At 34.4% G+C, this 21,366-nt stretch overlaps 1 protein-coding gene across 1 annotated transcript in view; it reads left to right on the forward strand.

Annotated features, from left to right (window-relative positions):
• The window catches only part of COL25A1 (collagen type XXV alpha 1 chain), a 293,688-nt gene extending 273,187 nt beyond the window's left edge, over window positions 1-20,501 (forward strand). The window contains exons 31-37 of the mRNA XM_070949158.1: window positions 3,150-3,203; window positions 5,002-5,055; window positions 7,832-7,858; window positions 8,779-8,832; window positions 15,851-15,928; window positions 19,756-19,794; window positions 20,457-20,501. Of these exons, the coding sequence (XP_070805259.1) occupies window positions 3,150-3,203; window positions 5,002-5,055; window positions 7,832-7,858; window positions 8,779-8,832; window positions 15,851-15,928; window positions 19,756-19,794; window positions 20,457-20,501 (351 nt within the window). The remainder of the gene's footprint in view (window positions 1-3,149; window positions 3,204-5,001; window positions 5,056-7,831; window positions 7,859-8,778; window positions 8,833-15,850; window positions 15,929-19,755; window positions 19,795-20,456) is intronic.
• Window positions 20,502-21,366: the final 865 nt, after the last annotated feature.

The raw sequence follows: 21,366 nt of genomic DNA on the forward strand, positions 1-21,366 counted from the left end.
AATTTTAATAACTTTGGTTATCAGTAAGCATTTAATTACTTTTGGGGTAACTGTTATATTGTGGTCATTAGAAAGGATAAGCCAATGTATCACAGTCTTCCTCTGTTTAACTGATAATAGCCATGCTTAAAGGTTTGGAATATATTTTCATGAAATAATGCATATTTTAGTTTGCTATCTGAAGAAAAAGCCAGTTAAGGCAATGTAGAAAAAAATACTTTGTGATTCTGATTGATCAAATCACATTCACGTTTTTTCTGGCTTCATTAATTTTGTTGAAAGCCTGCAAGATTATGAATGGGTTTGGAATACATTTGCCATAAGCAAAATAACAGTAAAACCATATCCAAATTATTCAGAAACATTCCAAGATGTATGATTCAAACATGCAAGTTTATGTAGATAGTTTCATGCCACCTACTTTAATAGGAGTCATGACTATTGCCGTAAGAAAAAAATGTTATGATCTAGCAGCAAGATGATCTATTTTGATAAACATAACCACTTGTGTTAAAAAAAAACTGGATTTATATTCATATCCTTCACTGGCTCTCTTCTGTCCCAGCTTGAGTATCCCTGTCAGCATCTTCACAAAATAGCATTTATACTTTTATATTTAGGGTGAACCAGGGTTAAATGGTCTTAAAGGATTGAAGGGTGAAGCAGGTCACAAGGGTGACAGAGGGCCCCTTGGTCTCCCAGTAAGTAAAATACTTCCATTTCAGTGCAGATAACAAACTTCTCATTCTACTTTCAGCCCAAAACTCTGGTTTACTCAATAGCAAATATAAAGCTATCTCATGCTGAAGTGGTGTCTTTTTCTTAATCGAGTCTAATCGTGTATCATCCCATAGTATACAGTTTTGTTATTTGTTGCTTTTATATTGTTATTTGTCAGTTGGCAACATTACTTAAAAACGTGACTTTCTACCATTAATTATGCCATTATTTAAATGTTGTGCAATGTTTTGTTTGAATATTAACCATTGTCCACATAAAGACTGTCCATATGCTAACTGTAGATTTTTGTTTAAGCAGAGTGGCTGTAATTATAATATAGATATTTTAGGAGGCAATTATGGCTAGTATCCTAATGAACAAGTTTATGTAACAAAGTTATTTTTCATTTGCTTGTAGAAGTATATCTTCTATGATTTAACATTTTTGGGAAATTTTCTCCTTTGTATATTACTAATTCATTGGTAGTCAGTGAAGATCAATAAAATCCGTATTTTGCTTTCTGGAAGTGTTAAGATTTTCTAAACACAAACAAAGTCATATCATGCAAAGTTCACTTCCTGAAATGAAAAACATACAAAAGTAAAATAACTGAGCAAATCTGTTCAGAAGGGGCATTCATCCAAAGTAAAGTCCTTTTAAATCCATTATAGAAATTCAGCAAGAGCTTACCTCTGTTCTGATAAAATTAATGGAAATATAATACATAACTTTGCTTGATCAAGGTGTGAAAATTCTCAAGGGCCACCATATACATAAAGTCTACCAAATAAAGCTATCTGGCATCTTTAATTCATTTTGGTATGTGTGTGACAGCACTGCATTGATCTTGTTCATATAATATCCACAGGGATCATATAACTCTCAGCAATACCAAATTGAGAGTTGCAAATTTGACAGATATTTCAGACATGATGGCTAAACTTATTGAAATAATTGGTAAAGTAGCTTAATTTTAATATTCTTCCTATACTAATCATGACTACAAGTCACTACTACAAATCACTGAACTAGCTTGGAATTTATTACAGATTATCATTCAGTTAAAAAAAAACAGAAATATTTTAAAATATTTTATGGTTTTAAATCTGTTATCGTCAGACTATATATTTAATTTTTATTGCACTACTGCTTTCTTAGTGTTTTAGTTCTGGTTATGAAAATATACTTATATCTTTGTTTTGCTTGAGTATCTCTTACTAACTTTTAAATAATGATGTTTTTATTAAAGATCAACAAACACTATAGCAAACAAACTTTGTAGCACTAATGCATCTAAGGACTAATTCTGATCTCATTAAGCAATTCCACTAGTTAATAAGATTACTGTTACATAGCCTCTAGTAAAATCATAAACTTGTTGTGTTGTGTATGAATTTATAACTTATCTAATGTAGTAGTGTGGTAGTCATTCCTGTTACACTATGTAATCTGTGTATTAAAAAGAAGTTGTACTTGTTTCTCACCACAGTTACTAATCTAATGTTCTTGTCATTCGTTGTTATCCCTGTCATCTGTGCTTCCGCTTAACTATATAGGGAGCATCTGGCTTAGATGGAAAGCCAGGAGCCCGGGTGAGTCTTTCCTGTTCCTATGTCCTTCTGCACAAATTGTTTCTCAGTGAACACATCAGCTGATTTACCATGTAATGCTGCCTGCTTATGTTGCAATAGAACTGACTAGGTTATTTATATACTGATATTTAGCGGAGGAGTTCTTGATAATGATAGACTAGCAACCTTAGTAGTGATTACTTAGCAATATTGTATCCTATTTTTTTCCCAGAGGGAAATGTTGGATTCAACTAAATTTATAATCTTATATATATATCAGGTTATAGATTGATAGCCCCTATGCTCATGTCCATGACAAATGATGTGACATAACATCAAGCTATAATATATAAGTTTAAAGAAGTCCACCTTTCTCTTTGTTATTGACGTCAATCCAGCCACTCTGGCTTGGCTGGAAAATTGTTGGAAAATTGGAGAGTGATGGAATAGTTTAATTGACCATAGAAAATGTCCTTTTTCAATGTGTCACCTGTCCCAACTATCTTTGTGAGTCTTTTTTGTGAATTCAGCATGGGATTTTCTTGTGTTATCTCCCTTTGTTTAACCTTTTAACTTTTCTTAGAAAAAGATCCCTCTACGTTTTAAATCTTACATAAATCTAAACAAGCAAGTAAACATTCAAGAGATAGAAAGAAGCACCACAGAGCTTTAAGGAATACAAGTGGGATTTCTGAGTCTACAAAAGCAACCAAGAGATTTGGAATCTCAACAACTAAACCATCATTATAATCCATGTTCTTAATTGTTGACATCAAGCTTGATTCTATATGGATTCAATATAAAGCTTAATTTAGGTATTTCCAACCTTTTTCAGATCATGTTTTATTACTCTTCTAGGGTATGGATGGTCCCGTTGGTCCACATGGCCCTGCTGGTCCAAAGGGAGACAGAGTGAGTCCATGTCTGAGATGTTCAAATATACCTTAATAATATTTATTTATTTATTTTTATTAGATTTTTATATTGCCCTTCTCCTACTGGACTCAGGGTGTAAACAGCCAAGAATAAAAACATCACATGCAAAATTTAAGATTAATTTTAAAAGAATTAAACAAGTTTTGGCCCAATATAAATTTTTAAACACCCCAACTAAAATCAATTTATAATTAAAATATCTAAAAATATCTAAGAGGGGGGGGGTCAAGCCAGCCCAGCTTGATGAAATAAAAAAGTTTTAAGGGCATGGCAAAAAGCACGGAGATCTGGGATCCTACGTATCTCTGGGGGCACGTTGTTCCAAAGGACAGGTCCTGCCACAGAGAAGGCCCTCGCCCTGGGGGTCGCCAGCCGACATTGCCTGGCCGACAGCACCCTGAGGAGTCCCTCTCTGTGGGAGCGTACTGACCGGTGGGAGGCTATCGGTGGCAGAAGGCGGTCCCGTAAGTACCCAGGCCCTAAACCATGGAGCGCTTTAAAGGTGGTAACCAACACCTTGGTTGTATATATATTGTGTGTGTGTGTGTATTTATATATATATATATATATATATATATATATATATATATATATATATATATATATATATATATATATATATATATGATTTATATGCCGCGTTAAGCAATAGGCTTCATACTTTTGTATATTTATACAAAGTCAGTTTATTGCCCCCACAATCCGGGTCCCCATTTTACCTACCTTAGAAAGGATGGAAAGCTGAGTCAACCTTGAGCCTGGTGAGATTTGAACTTGCAGTAATTGCAGGCAGCTGATGTTAATAACAGTGCTTTAGTCTGCTGCACCACCAGGGCTCAGACATATTTGTGTGTTCTGTTCAAATTACTAATTAAAATATGCAGTGGTTGCATTAATACAAAATCCCTAACCTGATTACTGAATTTTCCCATACTTTAGGGTTACATAATACTTCCAGCAATAAACCGGCTAAAAGCACTGGGTTTTCACAACATATCAAGACTTACAGAAATAATTATCATGGTCATGATGATGACAGTGGTTACAAAAATATACATTCCACCTAATATTATAATTCTTATACAAATGCAAAAGCACCAGACTGTCTTCAAATATGTTAATAGGAAACTGTTTTATTTGCTGCACAATTCAAGGCTGCATTTATTTATAAATTTTGTTTCAACAGAGAAAATTTTATTGTCGTTCTGGTGCTAAGAGCTTCCTCATCAGAAAGAGTAGTATGCTAATAAAACACGTTATGAATAATGTAAATACTTGAGGTTTTTATGATATTCATACAAAATCATACAAAAGGCAGCTTTGCTTTTAGAAATGAATAACAGGAAGTTAGCATAGACCTATCACTATCTCTCATCTTGACTTATCTAAGGCTTCTTTTTAATAGCAATTTAATTAAAAATTAGAACCATAATAATAAAAAAACTAATACAAACTAAAAAAGGAAAAAAAGAAAAATAGATATAGAACAGAAAGCAAAAAGAAGAATATTGTAAAGAAAAAAGAAAACAAATATATAGAGAAATGACTTTCCCTTCATCACAAGTATAAACAATTTTAATAACTTATCACCTTCTCTTAAAATGCAACAAATGATTTCTTCTTCCAAAGAAATCCTTAAATGTCTCTTTGGACTGCCAAAGGCTTGTTCTGAAAGCAAACATGGATCTTTCGTGAAGGGTAGAAATATGTGAAATATATTGCATAATAAAATCTCTTTACTATATATAAGCAGCATTGAATTATTATATTTTAGGGTGAAAAAGGAATTGCAGGAGATCCTGGGCCCAGAGGACCATATGGTTTGCCTGTAAGTTATATGATTTTTCAGAACTGCAATATTTGTAAAACCCTTCATTAAATCTTGGTACATTTAATAACTGTTCATCACAAAGAAATGCAATTAGTTTAAGTAGCAAGTCATGGCTCATGAGACTATCTACTTATTTCAGGTTTAGACACAGAGTCATCCTCTCAGCCCACTTTGCAAAAATAATGAAGTAGGTTTGACAAAATAAGAAAAGCCAATATTGAATATCAACTCTTTTGTATTGCTCCTGCCATTTTTATAATTTTGTGAAGGTGTCGTTAGGCACCAAAATATACTAGTATGAATTTGTGTCAATAAAATATTAGATTATTTTTTAAAAAAAACCTTACACATCTCTCTGGAGGAAAGAGCAATCAGGTCTTAATTATGCAAACCATTTTATGCTGTTATGCTTTAATTTGCATTTGAAGCAAATTTGGTAAGAGTTGTTTCTGTTGTTGTTTTAAATGTTACATAATTATGTTATTGTCTTGTTTCATTAAATGTCTTAGGCAAAGTATCTTTGCTCATGAAAGATTGATATAAGTAACTGCTTGAATATTGCAATATATTGGAAAAAATTATTAAACTTTGCTGACATTGCAGGTATTTATAATGTGCAGATATTAAATTTTGTTTGATGTATATTTTATAAGAAGTATATTTATATGTAGATATGTATAAAATGAGGTGACATCTCTATATCAGTATAATTTTAGGATAAATATTTTGACAGATATTTTTCTATAGGTTGAATACTAAAGAATCATATATTTATACGTATAATCTGAATTTGATGTTGTTTATTTGAAAACATTAGAATGTTTGAAAGTAATTATTTTGTGGGAAATTTTAAATATTGAAATGTAATTAATTTTTCTTTGTGTCATGCACGATATCATTTATTCAAACTGCAAATGAAACTATTTGTGTATAAGCACACATGAAAGGGAGAGTAGGATAGAAGGAAACCACCCAAAGAGCACCTAAGCCAAAAATCATGCAATTTTAGATGTGAAAACTATGATATATAAAAAAATAATTGTATAAATTTATTTAACACATTATTTTTTAAAAATAACTGATTAAACAGTATCAGATTAGAATAAATCAGTCTTACCCATTCCTCCATCAGATTTCTATCTATCTATCTATCTATCTATCTATCTATCTATCTATCTATCATCAATCGATCATATTTTTGAACCACCCAGCTCCCTTAGATAAATAGCTTTATTTAATATCAGAAAATGTTTTGCAAATGGAAGAGCATGAAATAAATGCATATCCATTGACAGTGTCTGTCAACTAAGTGCTGTGTTCATTCAGAAGGACTCCAAACATGGCAGTGGTGGCTTCTGTATCAATTACTGAGAATCACTATGTGTTACGGAGGAATTTACTAAGCCGAAGAATGGCCATAGTTCCTTGGTAAAGCAAAATTGAGCCAATTGAGGCAAAAAGACTTGTCTGAAAACCTGAAGAACTGTTGCCAAGCATTTTAGCTGCTCAGATTAACATTAAGACTGCTCGCAGTGCTCTGGAAATATTTGTCTCAGATTTCAAACCACACTGTTCTTCTGCCAGCTTCCTTTGTGACTTCATAATATTTTTTCAGCAGTTCAGGTGAATATTTCAGTAGAAATGTTTCAGCAAAAGTATTTATTGAAAATAGTTATGTAGGATAATTCCCAACTTTTTAGCATTCTGTATCTCTCCATGTGTCATATGGATAAATATTCATTCCTACTAACTATTGTTTAATTCAGGATACTCAGAAAGTGTCCACCCTAACAGATCCTTCAAGATGGGAAGATATGACTGAATAAAAGTGATCATATTCATAATCAGCTCCCTCAGTTCATATTCTCCAGAAAACTAGATATTAGAGGAAAAGTACTGTATTAGTCTCTGGTGACAAAAAATCAGAGTCAGATAGCACCTTTTCTGATTAATAAATGTTATTAAAAGGTATAAGCTTTTGTGACCCTCTTAATAGCATTTGTTAGTTAGGAAAGGTTCTAGCAGATTTCCAATTTATACAAAATTAGAGGTCCTTAATTTGTACTAGAAGTCCTTGATTAACATTCTTTTAGGCACTTCTGAGCTTTCTTGCAGTGGTTCGATTGCTACTAAAATGACTTCACCCAATAGTAGACATGTTCAGAGGTTTTCCAGCATCCTAAGAATCAATAAGACAGAGTCTACTAAAATGACATTTTGCCTCATCCAAACTCATTATTGCAAAATAACCTGAGTAGGAGTTCCAATGTAATAATCAACATACATATATTGCATTCCCTGACATTTAAATTGCTTGATATTAATTGGTCATTGAATATATTCAGTGCCATGGATTTCCACTTCCTTTCCTGTGCTCCATCGGAACTCAGAATAAGAGTTTGGAAGATTTTATTTTCATGTTTTGCTTAACATGTTGTCTAAACTAACAAACAGTTAACTTTGGTTTGCCGTAATATATAGCGCACTATTTCATGCTATTTTGCTTCAACAAAAGCATATTTAACAATAAAAATAATAACCCTAAGTGATACCTAAATATTTTCTCATGTTTAAGAGAGTACTCAGTATAAAAAGGGTAAATGCACTGTACGTGATTCTTCTTCATTCAGAGAGCTTCTTCTTAAGTCAGTTTTGGATTCAAAATTGTATTTTGTACACAGCGCATATCTGAATAATCCAGGCAAATATTTAAGCCCACTCAAGTTTTATAAGAGCCTGAAAGCTTAACAAAACTATTATGGTTATTTAATAGGGCAAAGATGGTGAACCTGGCCTTGATGTAAGTAATAATTGATCACCTATTTGTCTGTGTGGTAGGTAAACATTTGTTTTTAGTAAATAGTTCGCATGCTTACAGCATGTTGAAGATTATCCCATTTCCTATGCACGACAATCATGCAGAGATTATACTCAACATTGTACTGCCGTTTGTCTTAAAGTAACACTAGAGAAAAAAATAATAATACCGCCATAAATAGCACCCCTTATGGTTTTGCAGCAATTGATGCTAACTAGAGCACGGATAAATGACCACGGAATGACAAATGTTCGTACAATTCTGTATTGTTATAAGCATAATACTAAGTGCATCAAATCTTACAAATGCAGTCAGTGGTGCTCGAAAATGCAGTCACATCAAAACATCACCACAAGGCAACTCCTATTTGCAGTAACAGGTCCTCCAAGGTTTGGGGTGTTTTAATCATGTTATTATAAACCACACATTAAAAAAAAAAAAAGCCTGCCACTGCATTCTAAAACAGCGAAAACCTCATGGGAAGTTGTTCCCACAAGAAACTAGTGTTTCCAGGTTGCTACAGCATCTTTGATTGCACATGCTGACTGCAATTGAGTTATATCTTATCAGAATTAAATTAGAAGTTGTGGTTAGATGTTCCAGTTTGTGCAAATTCTGTGGAACGGAGAGAAGTTAATTAGAATGCTGTTGCCCATTTGTTCAGTACCACTAAACCTCTATGAAGCATTTGTCCTTGAACATTGCCAGCACTAATTTGCATGTAGGAAAACAAAGGTAATTTTCTATCAATTCCTTTTTAGTTTCAAACTGCTCGATGCAGTATTCTTGGGAGTGGGGCTGCTGGGGGACATCTCATATAGCTCTACAGTAAAAAAAATAAAAATAAACCCACATATCAATATACAGAAGCCAATAGAGATATTTTTGTTCATTTTTTATAGGGATTCCCTGGTCCACGTGGAGAAAAGGGTGATATAGGAGAAAAGGGAGAAAAGGTGACCTCAATGCTATTAACTGTTGTTTGATTACTTAGCTTAGTCAGTTGCTCTCTCTCCCAGACTTACAATTTGTCCCGTTAAGTTTTACTTTCTGCCTTCTGTGTGCCAAAAGGCTTATCACTGCTTTACTAGACAAAGTCATTTGTCAGAATGTGAAACCAAGCTTCTACTCAGATCCAAAAGAACAGCATATTCCATAATGGGAGAAAGTTTTTTTTCCCCTCCAAGACTCCTTGCAGTCTGTGTTTGTTTATACTGTAGTTACTGACAAGAGACATTGGAGTAGCAATAGGACAGGAGACCCTGGTCCAGAGTGACAGCTTTTGTAAATCGATATACTGATAGGGCTACAAACTTCAATTAAATGTGCTCTGTATTTATACTTTGTAAGCACCTGGCTTTATTGCTGAGAAGATGAAAACTAAGCTAGGAGCACTTTGGACTAATTCCGAAAAAGTTAATTGCATCAGATTCCTCCTGCAAGTGATAGCTAAACATCTAATTAAAGCACTTAGTCCTACTGAGACAGCTTCAATATGCTTGTCATTGGATTGTCCTCACATACAATCATTGAATTTTTACTAGAATATGCAGTGTGGAAGCTCTGAAACACATGTATATATCCAGCCCATGCATGGATATATCCCTCCAGTTCTTTATGTTTATTTTCACTGTGAGGCAAACTATGCACTCATACATACCCCAAACATTTATACATGTAAATGTAAACATCTTCTTTTTTAGTTCAGTGGGTGGTATTTAAGACATCCCAGCAGTTGAAGGATTTCCAATGTATTCTCTTTAGGTTTCTGTGAAAATTCAAATGACTTTCGATTCTGAATAGCAAAAGCAAGAAATGACAGGAATTCACATCAAACTGTTCAAAGCAGAAGTCCAAATTATCTGTAGGCTGGCTGTATCAGATTGCTAATAAACAAAGAAAGAAGCTTGCAGTAATAGTTATTTCCCACATTATAAAGACGAAACTTCTGCCAACCTAGCAGTTTGAAAGCACGTAAAAAATGCAAGTAGAAAAATAGGGACCACCTTTGGTGGGAAGGTAACAGCGTTCTGTGCACCTTTGGTGTTTAGTCATGCCGGTCTCATGACCACGGAGACATCTTCGGACAGCACTGGCTATTCGGATTTGAAACAGAGATGAGCACCGCCTCCTAGAATCAGGAAAGACTAGCACATATGTGCGAGGGAAACCTTTACCTTTACCTAAAGATGAAAGAATGTCTTTATTGTGGCAGGAGATTACACTGCAGTCTATGCCCTTGAAGTGGTAGCTTCTTCTAGTCCCAATTCTGATGACCAAGCATTAGGCATGATTTTTTTGCTGGAGAAAGCCTATATTGTATATTCCTCTTCACCAGCCAGAATGGAAATCAATGTTCATACAGCCTACATATATGCAATGTTATCTTGAGCCTTTCTTCTTTGACTCATCCGTTCCTAAAGCCTAGCCATAGAAGATGAAGAAGTCAAACAACTTTGGATGTGATGAAAGCAGCATAACTTTCCTATTCAGTTGTGTAATTCATAAAAGAGTTGAAAGATCAAACAGATGTCATTTTATAGAATAAACAATATTGTAATATTTCATGGGATTTGGGCAGAAAATGAAACCTATATTGGGAAATCTGCTTTGGAATAGCCTGATGAGCTTCATACTGAATAAACTTTGTTTAGGCTTATTCCCTCCCTTAGTTCATTTTCCAAAGTTTTCATGTTTTCTCTGTTGACTATGTTGGGGAAATAAATTCCCTGGAACAATTTCTAATTAACAGAATTATAAATATAAATATAACAGGGCTGCAGCACCACCTTCTGTAACAATGAAGTATAGCATAGAGAGCAGGGATTAAACTATGTCTGATTGGAAAAACTAAACTGGCCACCTTCAGCACCAATCTCTGTCACTTTCTAGAAACTGTATTTGGTCCAACCTTAGCTTGGAAATGTATCTGTTCAATCTTTTTTAATTGTGCTTGCCAAACTGGTTTAGGACAAAGCAGTAATGCTTCCAAAGTGTAGTATTTTTAGGAATAAAAAGAATATAGCAGGGACATTCAGGGAGAAAAAACTTAAGTGCGGTAAATTTTAATAATAATGGTAACTTCCGTTTTTCCCCCAAGCTATTTTGTGAGTTTCTTCCAATTTACTTTGCTATACAAATGTATGCTTCCATGTGAGATCATAAACATAATTGCAGACCCTATACCTCTATCAAATGTACTAGATTTAGAGCTGAATAAGAAGTGGAAGGGACACGGTGGCTCAGTGGCTAAGACGCTGAGCTTGTCGATCGGCAGTTCAGTAGTTCAAATCCCTAGTGCTGCGTAATGGGGTGAGCTCCTGTTACTTGTCCCAGCTTCTGCCAACCTAGCAGTTTGAAAGCACTTAAAAAATGCAAGTAGAAAAATAGGGACCACCTTTGGCGGGAAGGTAACAGCGTTCCGTGTACCTTTGGCATTTAGTCATGCCGGCTACATGACTATGGAGACGTCTTTGGACACCGTTGGCTCTTCGGCTTTGAAACAGAGATGAGCACTGCCCCCTAGAGTCAGAAACGAATAGCACATATGTGCAAGAGGAACCTTTACCTTTACCTTACTAAGAAGTAAATGAAAAAAAGACACTTTTTATAATAACTAATAGGCTATTCACACTTTATTTGTACTGTGTCACAGATTAGACCAGTGTTTTCAAACGCTTTCCTTCATTACCCAAAACCGCTTATCAAAAAGTTCTTGTTATTTCTTATATGAAAGTCCTTATTTAAATGTCCCTGTCATGATTGGGTAATGGGTTCATCAGTCATTACCCAAGAAAAAAAACACTTGTATCCAATTTGGGGTAATTTACCCAGGTTTGGAAAGCACAAGATTAGACACTAAACTCCAGACTGTTATGTGCCTCCTACCTGTGTGGTTAATTATTGATTCTGTGTAATGTGCAAATATTAAGGCAATTTAGGAAGCCAGAATTTTAACTTAAATGTCAGTAAGCATATTATGTGATCATAACCACAGAGTCACTTGGTTCAGAGATAATTGGAAGATCTCCAAAATCAGCTTGAGAAAAATAAGATGCAGTCCATAGAATAACAAAATATTGCTTTGAAGGCTAAACTATATTCTTACATGTTCAAAGAACAGCTGTTTAAAGAAGAGCTGGCAGAGTTTAGAGAAGTAGGATATCAATCCTGAAAGAGTAGTATTGCATCATAGTATACAATATCATTACCTGGTGTTTGTTTTTCCTGGACATCATTTATTTGCTGGCTGAGTTAATTGTAAAAGAACGCCAAACTGGCTCAGTCAGGTCAAAATTTGTCTTATGGAGTCAATTGTGCCGAAGTGCAAAATGAAATTGCTTTTGAAACTAAATAATTTCCCCTAGATATTCTAGATGCAAATAGGGAAGTAATATTTAAACTAATTTTTCCCTTAAAATTTATTAATATGGTAATTTAGTATACTATTTAAAACTTATAAACATTAGGCCAAATTCTAAATCTTGTATCAATAAAAATGTGCCACATAATTATTCCCTGTCAAATTTGAAAAATCTGGGAAGCCATATTTTTGCATAAGCAAGATTAAAAGGCCCAATTTATTTTCCATTTATTGTTCCCTCAAGTTATTCTAATCCATTTTTGTTGGCTCGTCTGATTCATGGTTTGATCAGAATCTATAGTCAGGGTTTGTTTATTTCCTTTTCTGAAAACTTTTGTTTATAGAATAGAATAGAATAGAATTTTTTTATTGGCCAAGTGTGATTGGACACACAAGGAATTTGTCTTGGTGCATATCCTCTCAGTGTACATAAAAGAAAAGATACGTTCATCAAGAATCATAAGGTACAACACTTAATGATAGTCATAGGTTACAAATAAACAATCAGGAAACAACATGAATATAAATCGTAAGGATATAAGCAACAAAGTTACAGTCATACAGTCATAAGTTGAAGGAGATGGGTGATGGGAACGATGAGAAGATTAATAGTAGTGCAGACTTAGTAAATAGTTTGACAGTTTGAGAGACAGTTCTATGTACTGTAACATCTTTATTCACCCATGCCTCCCTTCCAGCTTAAAGTAGCATCAAAGCACTCTTTTGTCTGATTTTTCCCTGGGCTCAGAGTTAGCCTCATTTGTAACTCATATTTGGAAAAATGACTTTTTAATGTAGAACTTAAATTATCAATATTAAAGATAAAGTCTATCAGGTAGATCTAACCTAAATGGAAATGCAGTTTTTCATAGTTAATTCCTTTGACTAATAGTTTCTGAGTTATATCTTCAATTGTTCAGTTACTGCTAAGAGCTCCCCTCACCATTTTAAAGTCCTTCATATTTTGGCTTACTGCTGAAACTGATGAATAAATATTAGTTGTAGGATATAATACAGTATATCTCTCCATGAAATTGTGTTTGACACTCATTAGATGTTTTGTCTTATGCCATAGTACATTGTGCATTTTGTACCACTTTTAAAATATATGTTAGCACAATAATTGGATATGTTAATTTAATTTTGGAGGGGGCATTCATTGAGTGACTTTAAGAATGCACTGCTTTAGGCACTGAAGTGTTAAATATTATATCATTACAAAGCAATTGTTCTAAATATTTATTTTCTGCTGTAAATGGATGCATATTTTTGATTTGAAAATGAGTGACTGTCTATTCCTTATACACCATCCTAATCTTCTCTGCCTTTTCCGAGGTGCATTTCTCCCTTCTCCTCTTACCTTGTTTCCTTAAAATTCATCTGGTCTTTTTTACCCTTTTCCTTGCAAATTAAATCCTTCCTTCAGCTTAGACCTTGACAATCATTCCTTAGTTCTGCAGTACTAACTGTCTTTCTGTTGTATCTCCATTACACTAATATTCTTAATTTGTGTGTGTCTATGTGTTTAAATAGAGTTACTTTTGGTTTTGTTAAGGACTGTGAGCCTGAAACTCATTTACCATTGTAACTGATCAGGTGTGAAAACAATTCTAAATTAGTTGTCAAAGGTGTCCTCTATTGCCTTCTGATAAAGCCATTTTTCTCAGGTAGCTGTTCTTGTCTTCAAGTATTGCATTTGTGTAGTGAAATCTGTTTACAGAAATCTCTCAAACTAAACATTGCATATTTTCTTTGAAAGAATGTCTATTTTCAGACAAATAAAATTTCTAATTTAGTCACATGAATATTTTAATCCAGGAAGGATGCCAATGAATGTACATTTGAATATAGAGCTCTAATGTGGAAATGCATCAGAATACTAGATTGAGACACATGGGTCTTCAGAATCCTTTCGCAGGTTTGGACAAGGAATTTGAACTTTATCACTTAATTTTCTTGATTGGCTTTTCCAACCTAATGCCTTTCAGTTGTGTTAAACAGGATTTTATCTTCTATTATGGTTTTATTTGCAGGGCTGTCAAATTCATGGCCCATGGGCCAGATTTTCATGCACTGGCCACACCCATGTCCACATGACGTCATGACTTTGACACCCCTGTATTAGGAGGAAAGCTGATCCCTAACCCAAACCCTTTACCTGAATATTTTAAAAAGGAATTATCCTAACATGTTTGGTTAAGATCTTAATAGAATTCCTAAAGAAAAATCAAGTGGTACAACTTGCAACAAACCGAATACATTAAAATTTGTCCCTTTAAGTCCAACTTTTTTTTCTTATTGTGAAGCCAACTCTGAGATTCTAACAGTGCATCCAGTTTAGAACACTGAGATGTAACATTTTTGCAACCTTATCATGCCATCTGTCTTCTGAGAAAGAAACCTCATCACCAGATTGGAAAAAGCTGACCGAGCTCTAAAACTAATGCCTTCAGTGTATATTGAGATTATTCTGAACTGGGATTGTGCCCACGTGCACAGATGTAGTTTCTGTAAGGATGAGCAGGTTGATATATGCAAAGAATTTTCTCTTTCTATTGGAAAAAGAGGAAGTCCTTGTGGACAGAGTCTTACTATTTAATGTCCATGATATTGAGAGACACTTGCCTCTAAAAGGATGATTGTGCATATAATAAGCAGAATGTTCTTCCCCATAAAATGTAAATCTATCCAAGGAAAACAGTGATCTTTTTGCAAAAAATCAAGCCCAGGAAAGCAGACCCAACACAACTGTTAGGAAAAGTATCACAAACCCTTGTTTTTTAAATGACTGGCAAGTTTCTGATGACCCCTTAGGATGAAAAAAAAATCAAACTAATTCACAATTCCAAGTCCTGCTTTAGGATTCAAAGTGCCTGTCGTTGTTGCATTAACGCAGAAGAGCAATATAACCAAACTGATGCAGTTAATGCTTCTGATCATCATATAACTTATTTTTCTACCTAACGCATCCTGCAAACTAGAACACAGTGGTAAGTGTCCTTTCAGCCCTCCATTGGCTAATAAACAACAAACTTTTAAAACAGATCTTTTTGATTCCCTGAAAAAGAATAAAACATGTGTTTTATCCAAACCATTGTGTCCACAGGGGGAAAAGGGAAAGAAAGGCAAAAAGGGGCCTAAAGGGGAGAAAGGAGAACAGGGTGCCCCTGGATTAGATGCACCTTGTCCATTGGTATGTCTCACTCATCTCTTGGAAATGTCTCCTCTTACAGTAGATAATATAGCAAGATGTCATACTGCCGAGAGGAGCAAGCTACAGTTTGAGCAAAGTTGTTATTCATTTAAAGACTTAATGCATTTTAAACATAATCATGATCTGGCCTGTTTCCATGTAAAATATCATTTGAAGTTTTTCAAATTGTAACTAATGGAAGAGTCTTCCATATTTTGCGGTGCATTGGCTCATGTGCGACCTCATGTTTGCCATATAGATCATCTGTTTAGCTACAAATCTAAGAAGGGAAGGACCCACATTCTTCTGTGGGTCTTCTTCTGGTCAGCTTGCTCCTCTTTTTTCTATTTGCTTGTTCCAGCAAAGTTGATGTAAAAGACATTTCTTAGTAACGTTGCAAGTTAATCTTTACAAACAGGGATTCCGTGGAATTAAGGGGGAAAAAGGGGAGCCAGGCCAGCCTGGTCTGGATGGGCTGGATGCCCCTTGCCAATTGGTACAGTATTGCTCTTTCCTTCCAACCCTGCATGTGATTCCTATATTTCTAATCAGCTGTTTCCAATGTAAAGTTCACAGTAACCAGACTTTACATTATATGTGCCCATACATGCATGTGCATGATCAAAGTGGCCTGCCTTGGTGATGATAACAGTATCCAGAGATCACTCCACCTCTCAGCATCAGCAGTATAATACTGGCAAGTCATATTTGCATTGCACAGTGGTTCTGAAGTTATTTTACTCCAACATCTGTAGTGAAATGCAATTTTCTATTTAAGATAGTTATCTTTCTTCCCATCCTTCCCATCACCAATAAAACATGTTCTGCCATACTTAATATTAATGAAAATGCCCTCTTCGCTGATACAGAATAGATCCACAGAATCCCATGACTAAACTACTGATATCACACATCACATTAATTCTTGCCCCTCCCATAAGTGTGAATTTCATCTGACCTCACTCATAAATGGGTTTTATGATTTTGAATCATAACTATATTTGCATGTTCTTTATTTTTTAAAAAAATGGCACTGGAGTAATAAAGTATATGCTTCCAATAGAAGAGAACTTCCTCAAGGTTAAACTGGGGAGCTCCCTGAGTTTGGTTTTTTGCTTGCAGACATTTTGTTATCCAACTAGGTAACCTCACCTAGTAAATGTGGGGCTTGTTCTCAACTCCCACCATCAGTGACAGGATAAGCTACTGTATATAAACAGGGAAGAAACCATACACTTACTAGCACTGATTATGTAATGAAGTGTCTGCAAACAAACAACCAAGCTCAGGAACCACCAAGGACTCCAGAGTATATGTGCCTAAGCAAAGAAGAGAAATTCTCATTCAAAGCACATAAGTGTAAAACCGGTGATACTTTCCTAGGTATGGCCTCACTGGGAATACATATGTCTCAAGCAAAATAATATCTGTTACGTGTCTATTCCTGTTAACTTTTGCAGGGTGGCATGAACAGCCAACCTATGCAAGGAACTCTTAATGTCCACACACTAATCCTTTGACAACCTCTGGGGTTCCTGTTCCTGATATTCCATTTATTTGCTTTGACTATCATCTGTTCTCATTAAGCAAATGAGGCAATTGAGAACTTGGTTTGCTGTTTGCTTTTGAGCAAGTGTACAGAAGGAAGCTAAAGAGAGTGAGTGAACAAGTGGAAGGTATGATCTGGAGTTAGCATTATCTCCATGCTTGACTTTCTGCTTATCTAATAGATAGATGACAGGGAGACAGACTCACTGTGTGCTTAAGGATCAGTGCAAACAGTTCCAAAGAGTGCAGAATTTACCTACATTAATGGAGGGGATATAATGATATAATATATTACAATAGGCAGTTTAACTGGAATGCTCAGTTTAGTTTTTGTTCTGCGATTTCTGGATTAGATTTATACTTAGTTATGGGACACACCAACTAAAGGATACATTGAGCACAAGATTGTTAAGATTAGGTTATAAATATTCTTACTTAGAATTATATAGTTATGTAGGTTATTTTGACAGGGAAATGTTCTTGAATAGATTTACCTGTCTGCTATTCCCGTGATCACACCTACTACAGATTGCAATGTTATGTTCACTTCAAAATAAGCTTTATGAATCCTTCATAAGGAATTAATGGCCTGCAGCCCAAAGCACTTATTGTCTGTTTCTTAAATGTTTCCAGCATAACAGTCTTTCCTTTGGATCTTAATTTCCCACAATACATACAACAGTCCCTTACTCTTTGTTAGCATGAATTCAAGCACCTGCCTATACTAAAATTCTACTTGTTGATCCCTTTCCCTTGTACCAATCTGGCAAACATTTCAATATTATGAAAATATGTTTTTTTTAATAAAAATCATCATCTACACATTTCTAGAAAATGCCAAAAACATTTAAAGGGTAGATATATTTGATCTGCATGTTTTGATACTGTGTATAGTTTAAGCACGATTCTCTAAAAATGAATGGAAAAGTTTAGTGGATTTTTTTAAGCCTATCTATAATCTAAATTGTCAGGAAAGTCTTTAAGTATAAAGTCCATGTTTTATTTTGTTTGTCATTGTTTAACAATAACCTATTGTTATATATTTGATTGCAAATAAATAAAGCATGCCATCATAATTCTTTAAAGTATATTTGACAGTATTGGTTCTGTCTGGAAATCAATGAAAACTGTCCTCTAAGGCACCTGTTAGCAACTTTTTGCTTAGCTGTTTTTGATGTTCATTCAAGTTTATTTCCCCCCTCTTCTACTCAGTCATGTCCAATGGACAAGTCCCTGCAGGATTCTTGCAAAGGTTTTTCAGAAGTGGTTTACCATTGCCTCCTTCTTAGGGCTGAGAGAAAGTAACTAGTCTAAGATCATACAGCTGACTTTGTGCCTGAGGCAGCACTAGAACTCACTCTTTCCTCACTAGAACTCACAGCTCTCCCAGTTTCCAACCTGATGCCATAACCACTACTCTAAACTGTCTCTCTTTATTCAAATTATCAAATTATAAACTAAGGAGGGAGAATGTTATCCTAACATTCAAGTAAATGTTTTACTAGACATTGCAAATATGTTTCATTTTCTTATAATTTTCAAGCAAATTCTGTAACATAAGGGCTCCCCATATATTAAAGTAGTGATCGAAACTTCCCAATGAGAAATACATAATTATCAGAATCCAAATTCTTAGAATTAATAGTACCTGATAACATACTACAGTATCTTATAATTGGAATAACATTTGGTCTCTTATCTTTCAGAACAAAGACATGCCATTGTTTGCAATATTGCACAAATACACTATGTTGACTCAAGCTGATATAATTGATCTGAAGTTAATAGGAATGAAGTCTCTCTATTTAAAATAAGAATACAGTTAAGACAATAGAACTAAACTTATTTGAACAAAATTTCTGATTTTAGTCAAAGATAGATACCATAGATTTAACCGATAGCAACTTAAAATTAAGTTACTCTGTTTTATTAACAATATCCAGTATTGTTCAAACAGCAAAGAGACAAAGTAGTCCACAGGCCCCCTCTTACCTACTAGCTGAAGCAGACTTTATAGAGTAGTTTCCCAAGTAGAAAATGGATGATTTTTAGCATTCATAAGAACCTGAACATTTACTTTATAAATGTAAATCCATCAAATTAACCAGATTCAATAGTCTGATGCTTCTATATTAGCTTAATAATGTCTATCAGCATCAGTTATGAACACTACCTTTTCATAATTTCTGAGAAGTTATATTTATTTGGTTTTCCTTCATATACTTTTAATTTCAAACATTGCATATTGAAAATGTGCCATCATATTTGAGTGTAGCTAAATTATATTATTTTGTGAAAGTAATTCCAGTACATTCCAGACAGAAACGATGCTTGCTTATGGAAGGTTGTTTTGGTTATTTTATATTTTTCTAAGTCTATCTAATTTTCTTGAGAAGGACTAACTAATCCTACTCAAAACCAAAAGATCTATAACATGCTTGGGATTTTAACTGTCATCCATTATCACTATTATATATGGATCAAAGCCATAAATATGTTTGCATGGAATAAGGCATTTGTTAATGTATGTTGTTCCTCTGAATTGACTTCAACTATTTGTACAGTCGTATGGCTGCAGTTAATTGTTCTTCTGCAAGCATGGGGAACATATGATTATATACATAAGAATTTCAAAAATTGCCATGTACTACATCTGTTATATTGTTTGAATTTTGCTCATTTTCCTAAGTACAATTGAGGCATGGAATGATGTTAGCATTGGTGTGGTGTATTATCAAACTTAACAGTATGCTTTGATTTTCCTTATTCCAACAGGGGCCAGATGGGTTACCAATGCCTGGTTGCTGGCAAAAGGTGAGATCACTCAACTACTCTTATGCTTACCATTTTAATCTCTCAATATTATATATATACCATCAAGAATCAGTAGGCAAAATGACATCTGTCACCCCAAGGAAAGAATATAAACAAATGAAGAAAAAAGCATTGCTGATATCTCTTTACTAACCAGTTTTTAGGAAGAAGGAAGAAAAACCTTTCTTCCTCCTTTAACTTCTATAAATTGAGAGTACTTTAGTCTGTGGAAAGAACTCCACTTACATATCTCTTTATCCAGCTTAGTATTATTTATATAATTGAAACATATCTTTGAACAATACTACTAATATTGCTAAAATGTTTTTCTTTGTTTCTTTGCAGTGATGAATCTAACTTGCAAGCATGAAGTTGTGTATATAATACATCACCTCCAGTATTTATAATTGAAAATGGAAGCATTGGTTTTACAAGTTTGAAATATGTTTACATAGCACTGCTTCTATTTGTTTGTAGTAGTCATGTGTATATATGGCTGCAATCTGGCAAATATAAACTGTGCAATAAATGTACAGAATCCAAATATTCTGTCTACAGAGCTAATCCCAATAGAGTGATCATTCATAGATATTTGAATTGTTTCTGTAGTTTTCCTTTTTTAGATTTTGGGATTTTTTTTTACTTTTATTTTTTGGTTGCAGTCTTGTTTTATTTGGCTTGTGGACAAGCTTGGAGAAGTGCCATGAATTAGGTTACATTAATTTGTGACCACAAATGAACTTGATAATAGACTGCCATTGGAATATAATAATTCTGTTGCCATGTTCACCCTCATAAACTCTTATCAGTGCTCCATTGCCCCAAACTTGCTTGTGCAAAAGCATGATTTGTGTGCTAAAACAGCTTGTTGTGCTACAATGGTTGCTTGCTGTCATATGCTACAATGGCTGCTTGCTGTCAATTTCACTTGACATATTGAATTGTTCTTTCTGTCATCTCAAGGGAGTCACACCATGGCTTATTGCAAAAAAATGATACGAAGAGATTAAGACAAAGCTCTTGAATTTGGAGGGAACTTCGGTTCCTTCTGACGGTGGATGGCCTTCAGTCTTCTGGGTTATGAAACCATCTTTGTGAAAAAGAAGGATGATATCTGTTCATCAGCCTCTGTTTGCTTGCATTGCTCACAGTCAAGAAGCATGGATTTCCACACATGTTGGATAGTTTTACCAAGAATGAAAGAAGATGAAGATCATGCTTTATGAGTAAGATGATTGAGTTGCAGAGACATCAAATGGAACATTCAATGATAGGTCTTAGTATCAACTGGTGGACAATGTAATCTTCAAAGACTGCTACAATATGTGTTTCACATGTTGTATTTTCAAGGTGATAGAGGAAGTGCTTTGACAAAAGTCACCATAAAATGCCTTCCTCTCATATAATGAAATGCGGTTGACTTTTCATGGTTTACCATTTGGATTTTAGAAATTCCTGTGCAATGGCATATGCATGTACAGGCTTGGAGAATATATTTAATTATAATTGATCAATGATTAAAGCAAATAGCCTCCTTTGCTTTCATGCTTATAAACATTCAAGTTTTGAAGA

Source organism: Pituophis catenifer, unplaced genomic scaffold (genome assembly GCF_029215685.1).
Source record: "Pituophis catenifer annectens isolate HBS135680 unplaced genomic scaffold, rPitCat1.0.hap2 SCAF_8, whole genome shotgun sequence".
In the NCBI taxonomy this organism is placed as follows: Eukaryota; Metazoa; Chordata; class Lepidosauria; order Squamata; family Colubridae; genus Pituophis; species Pituophis catenifer.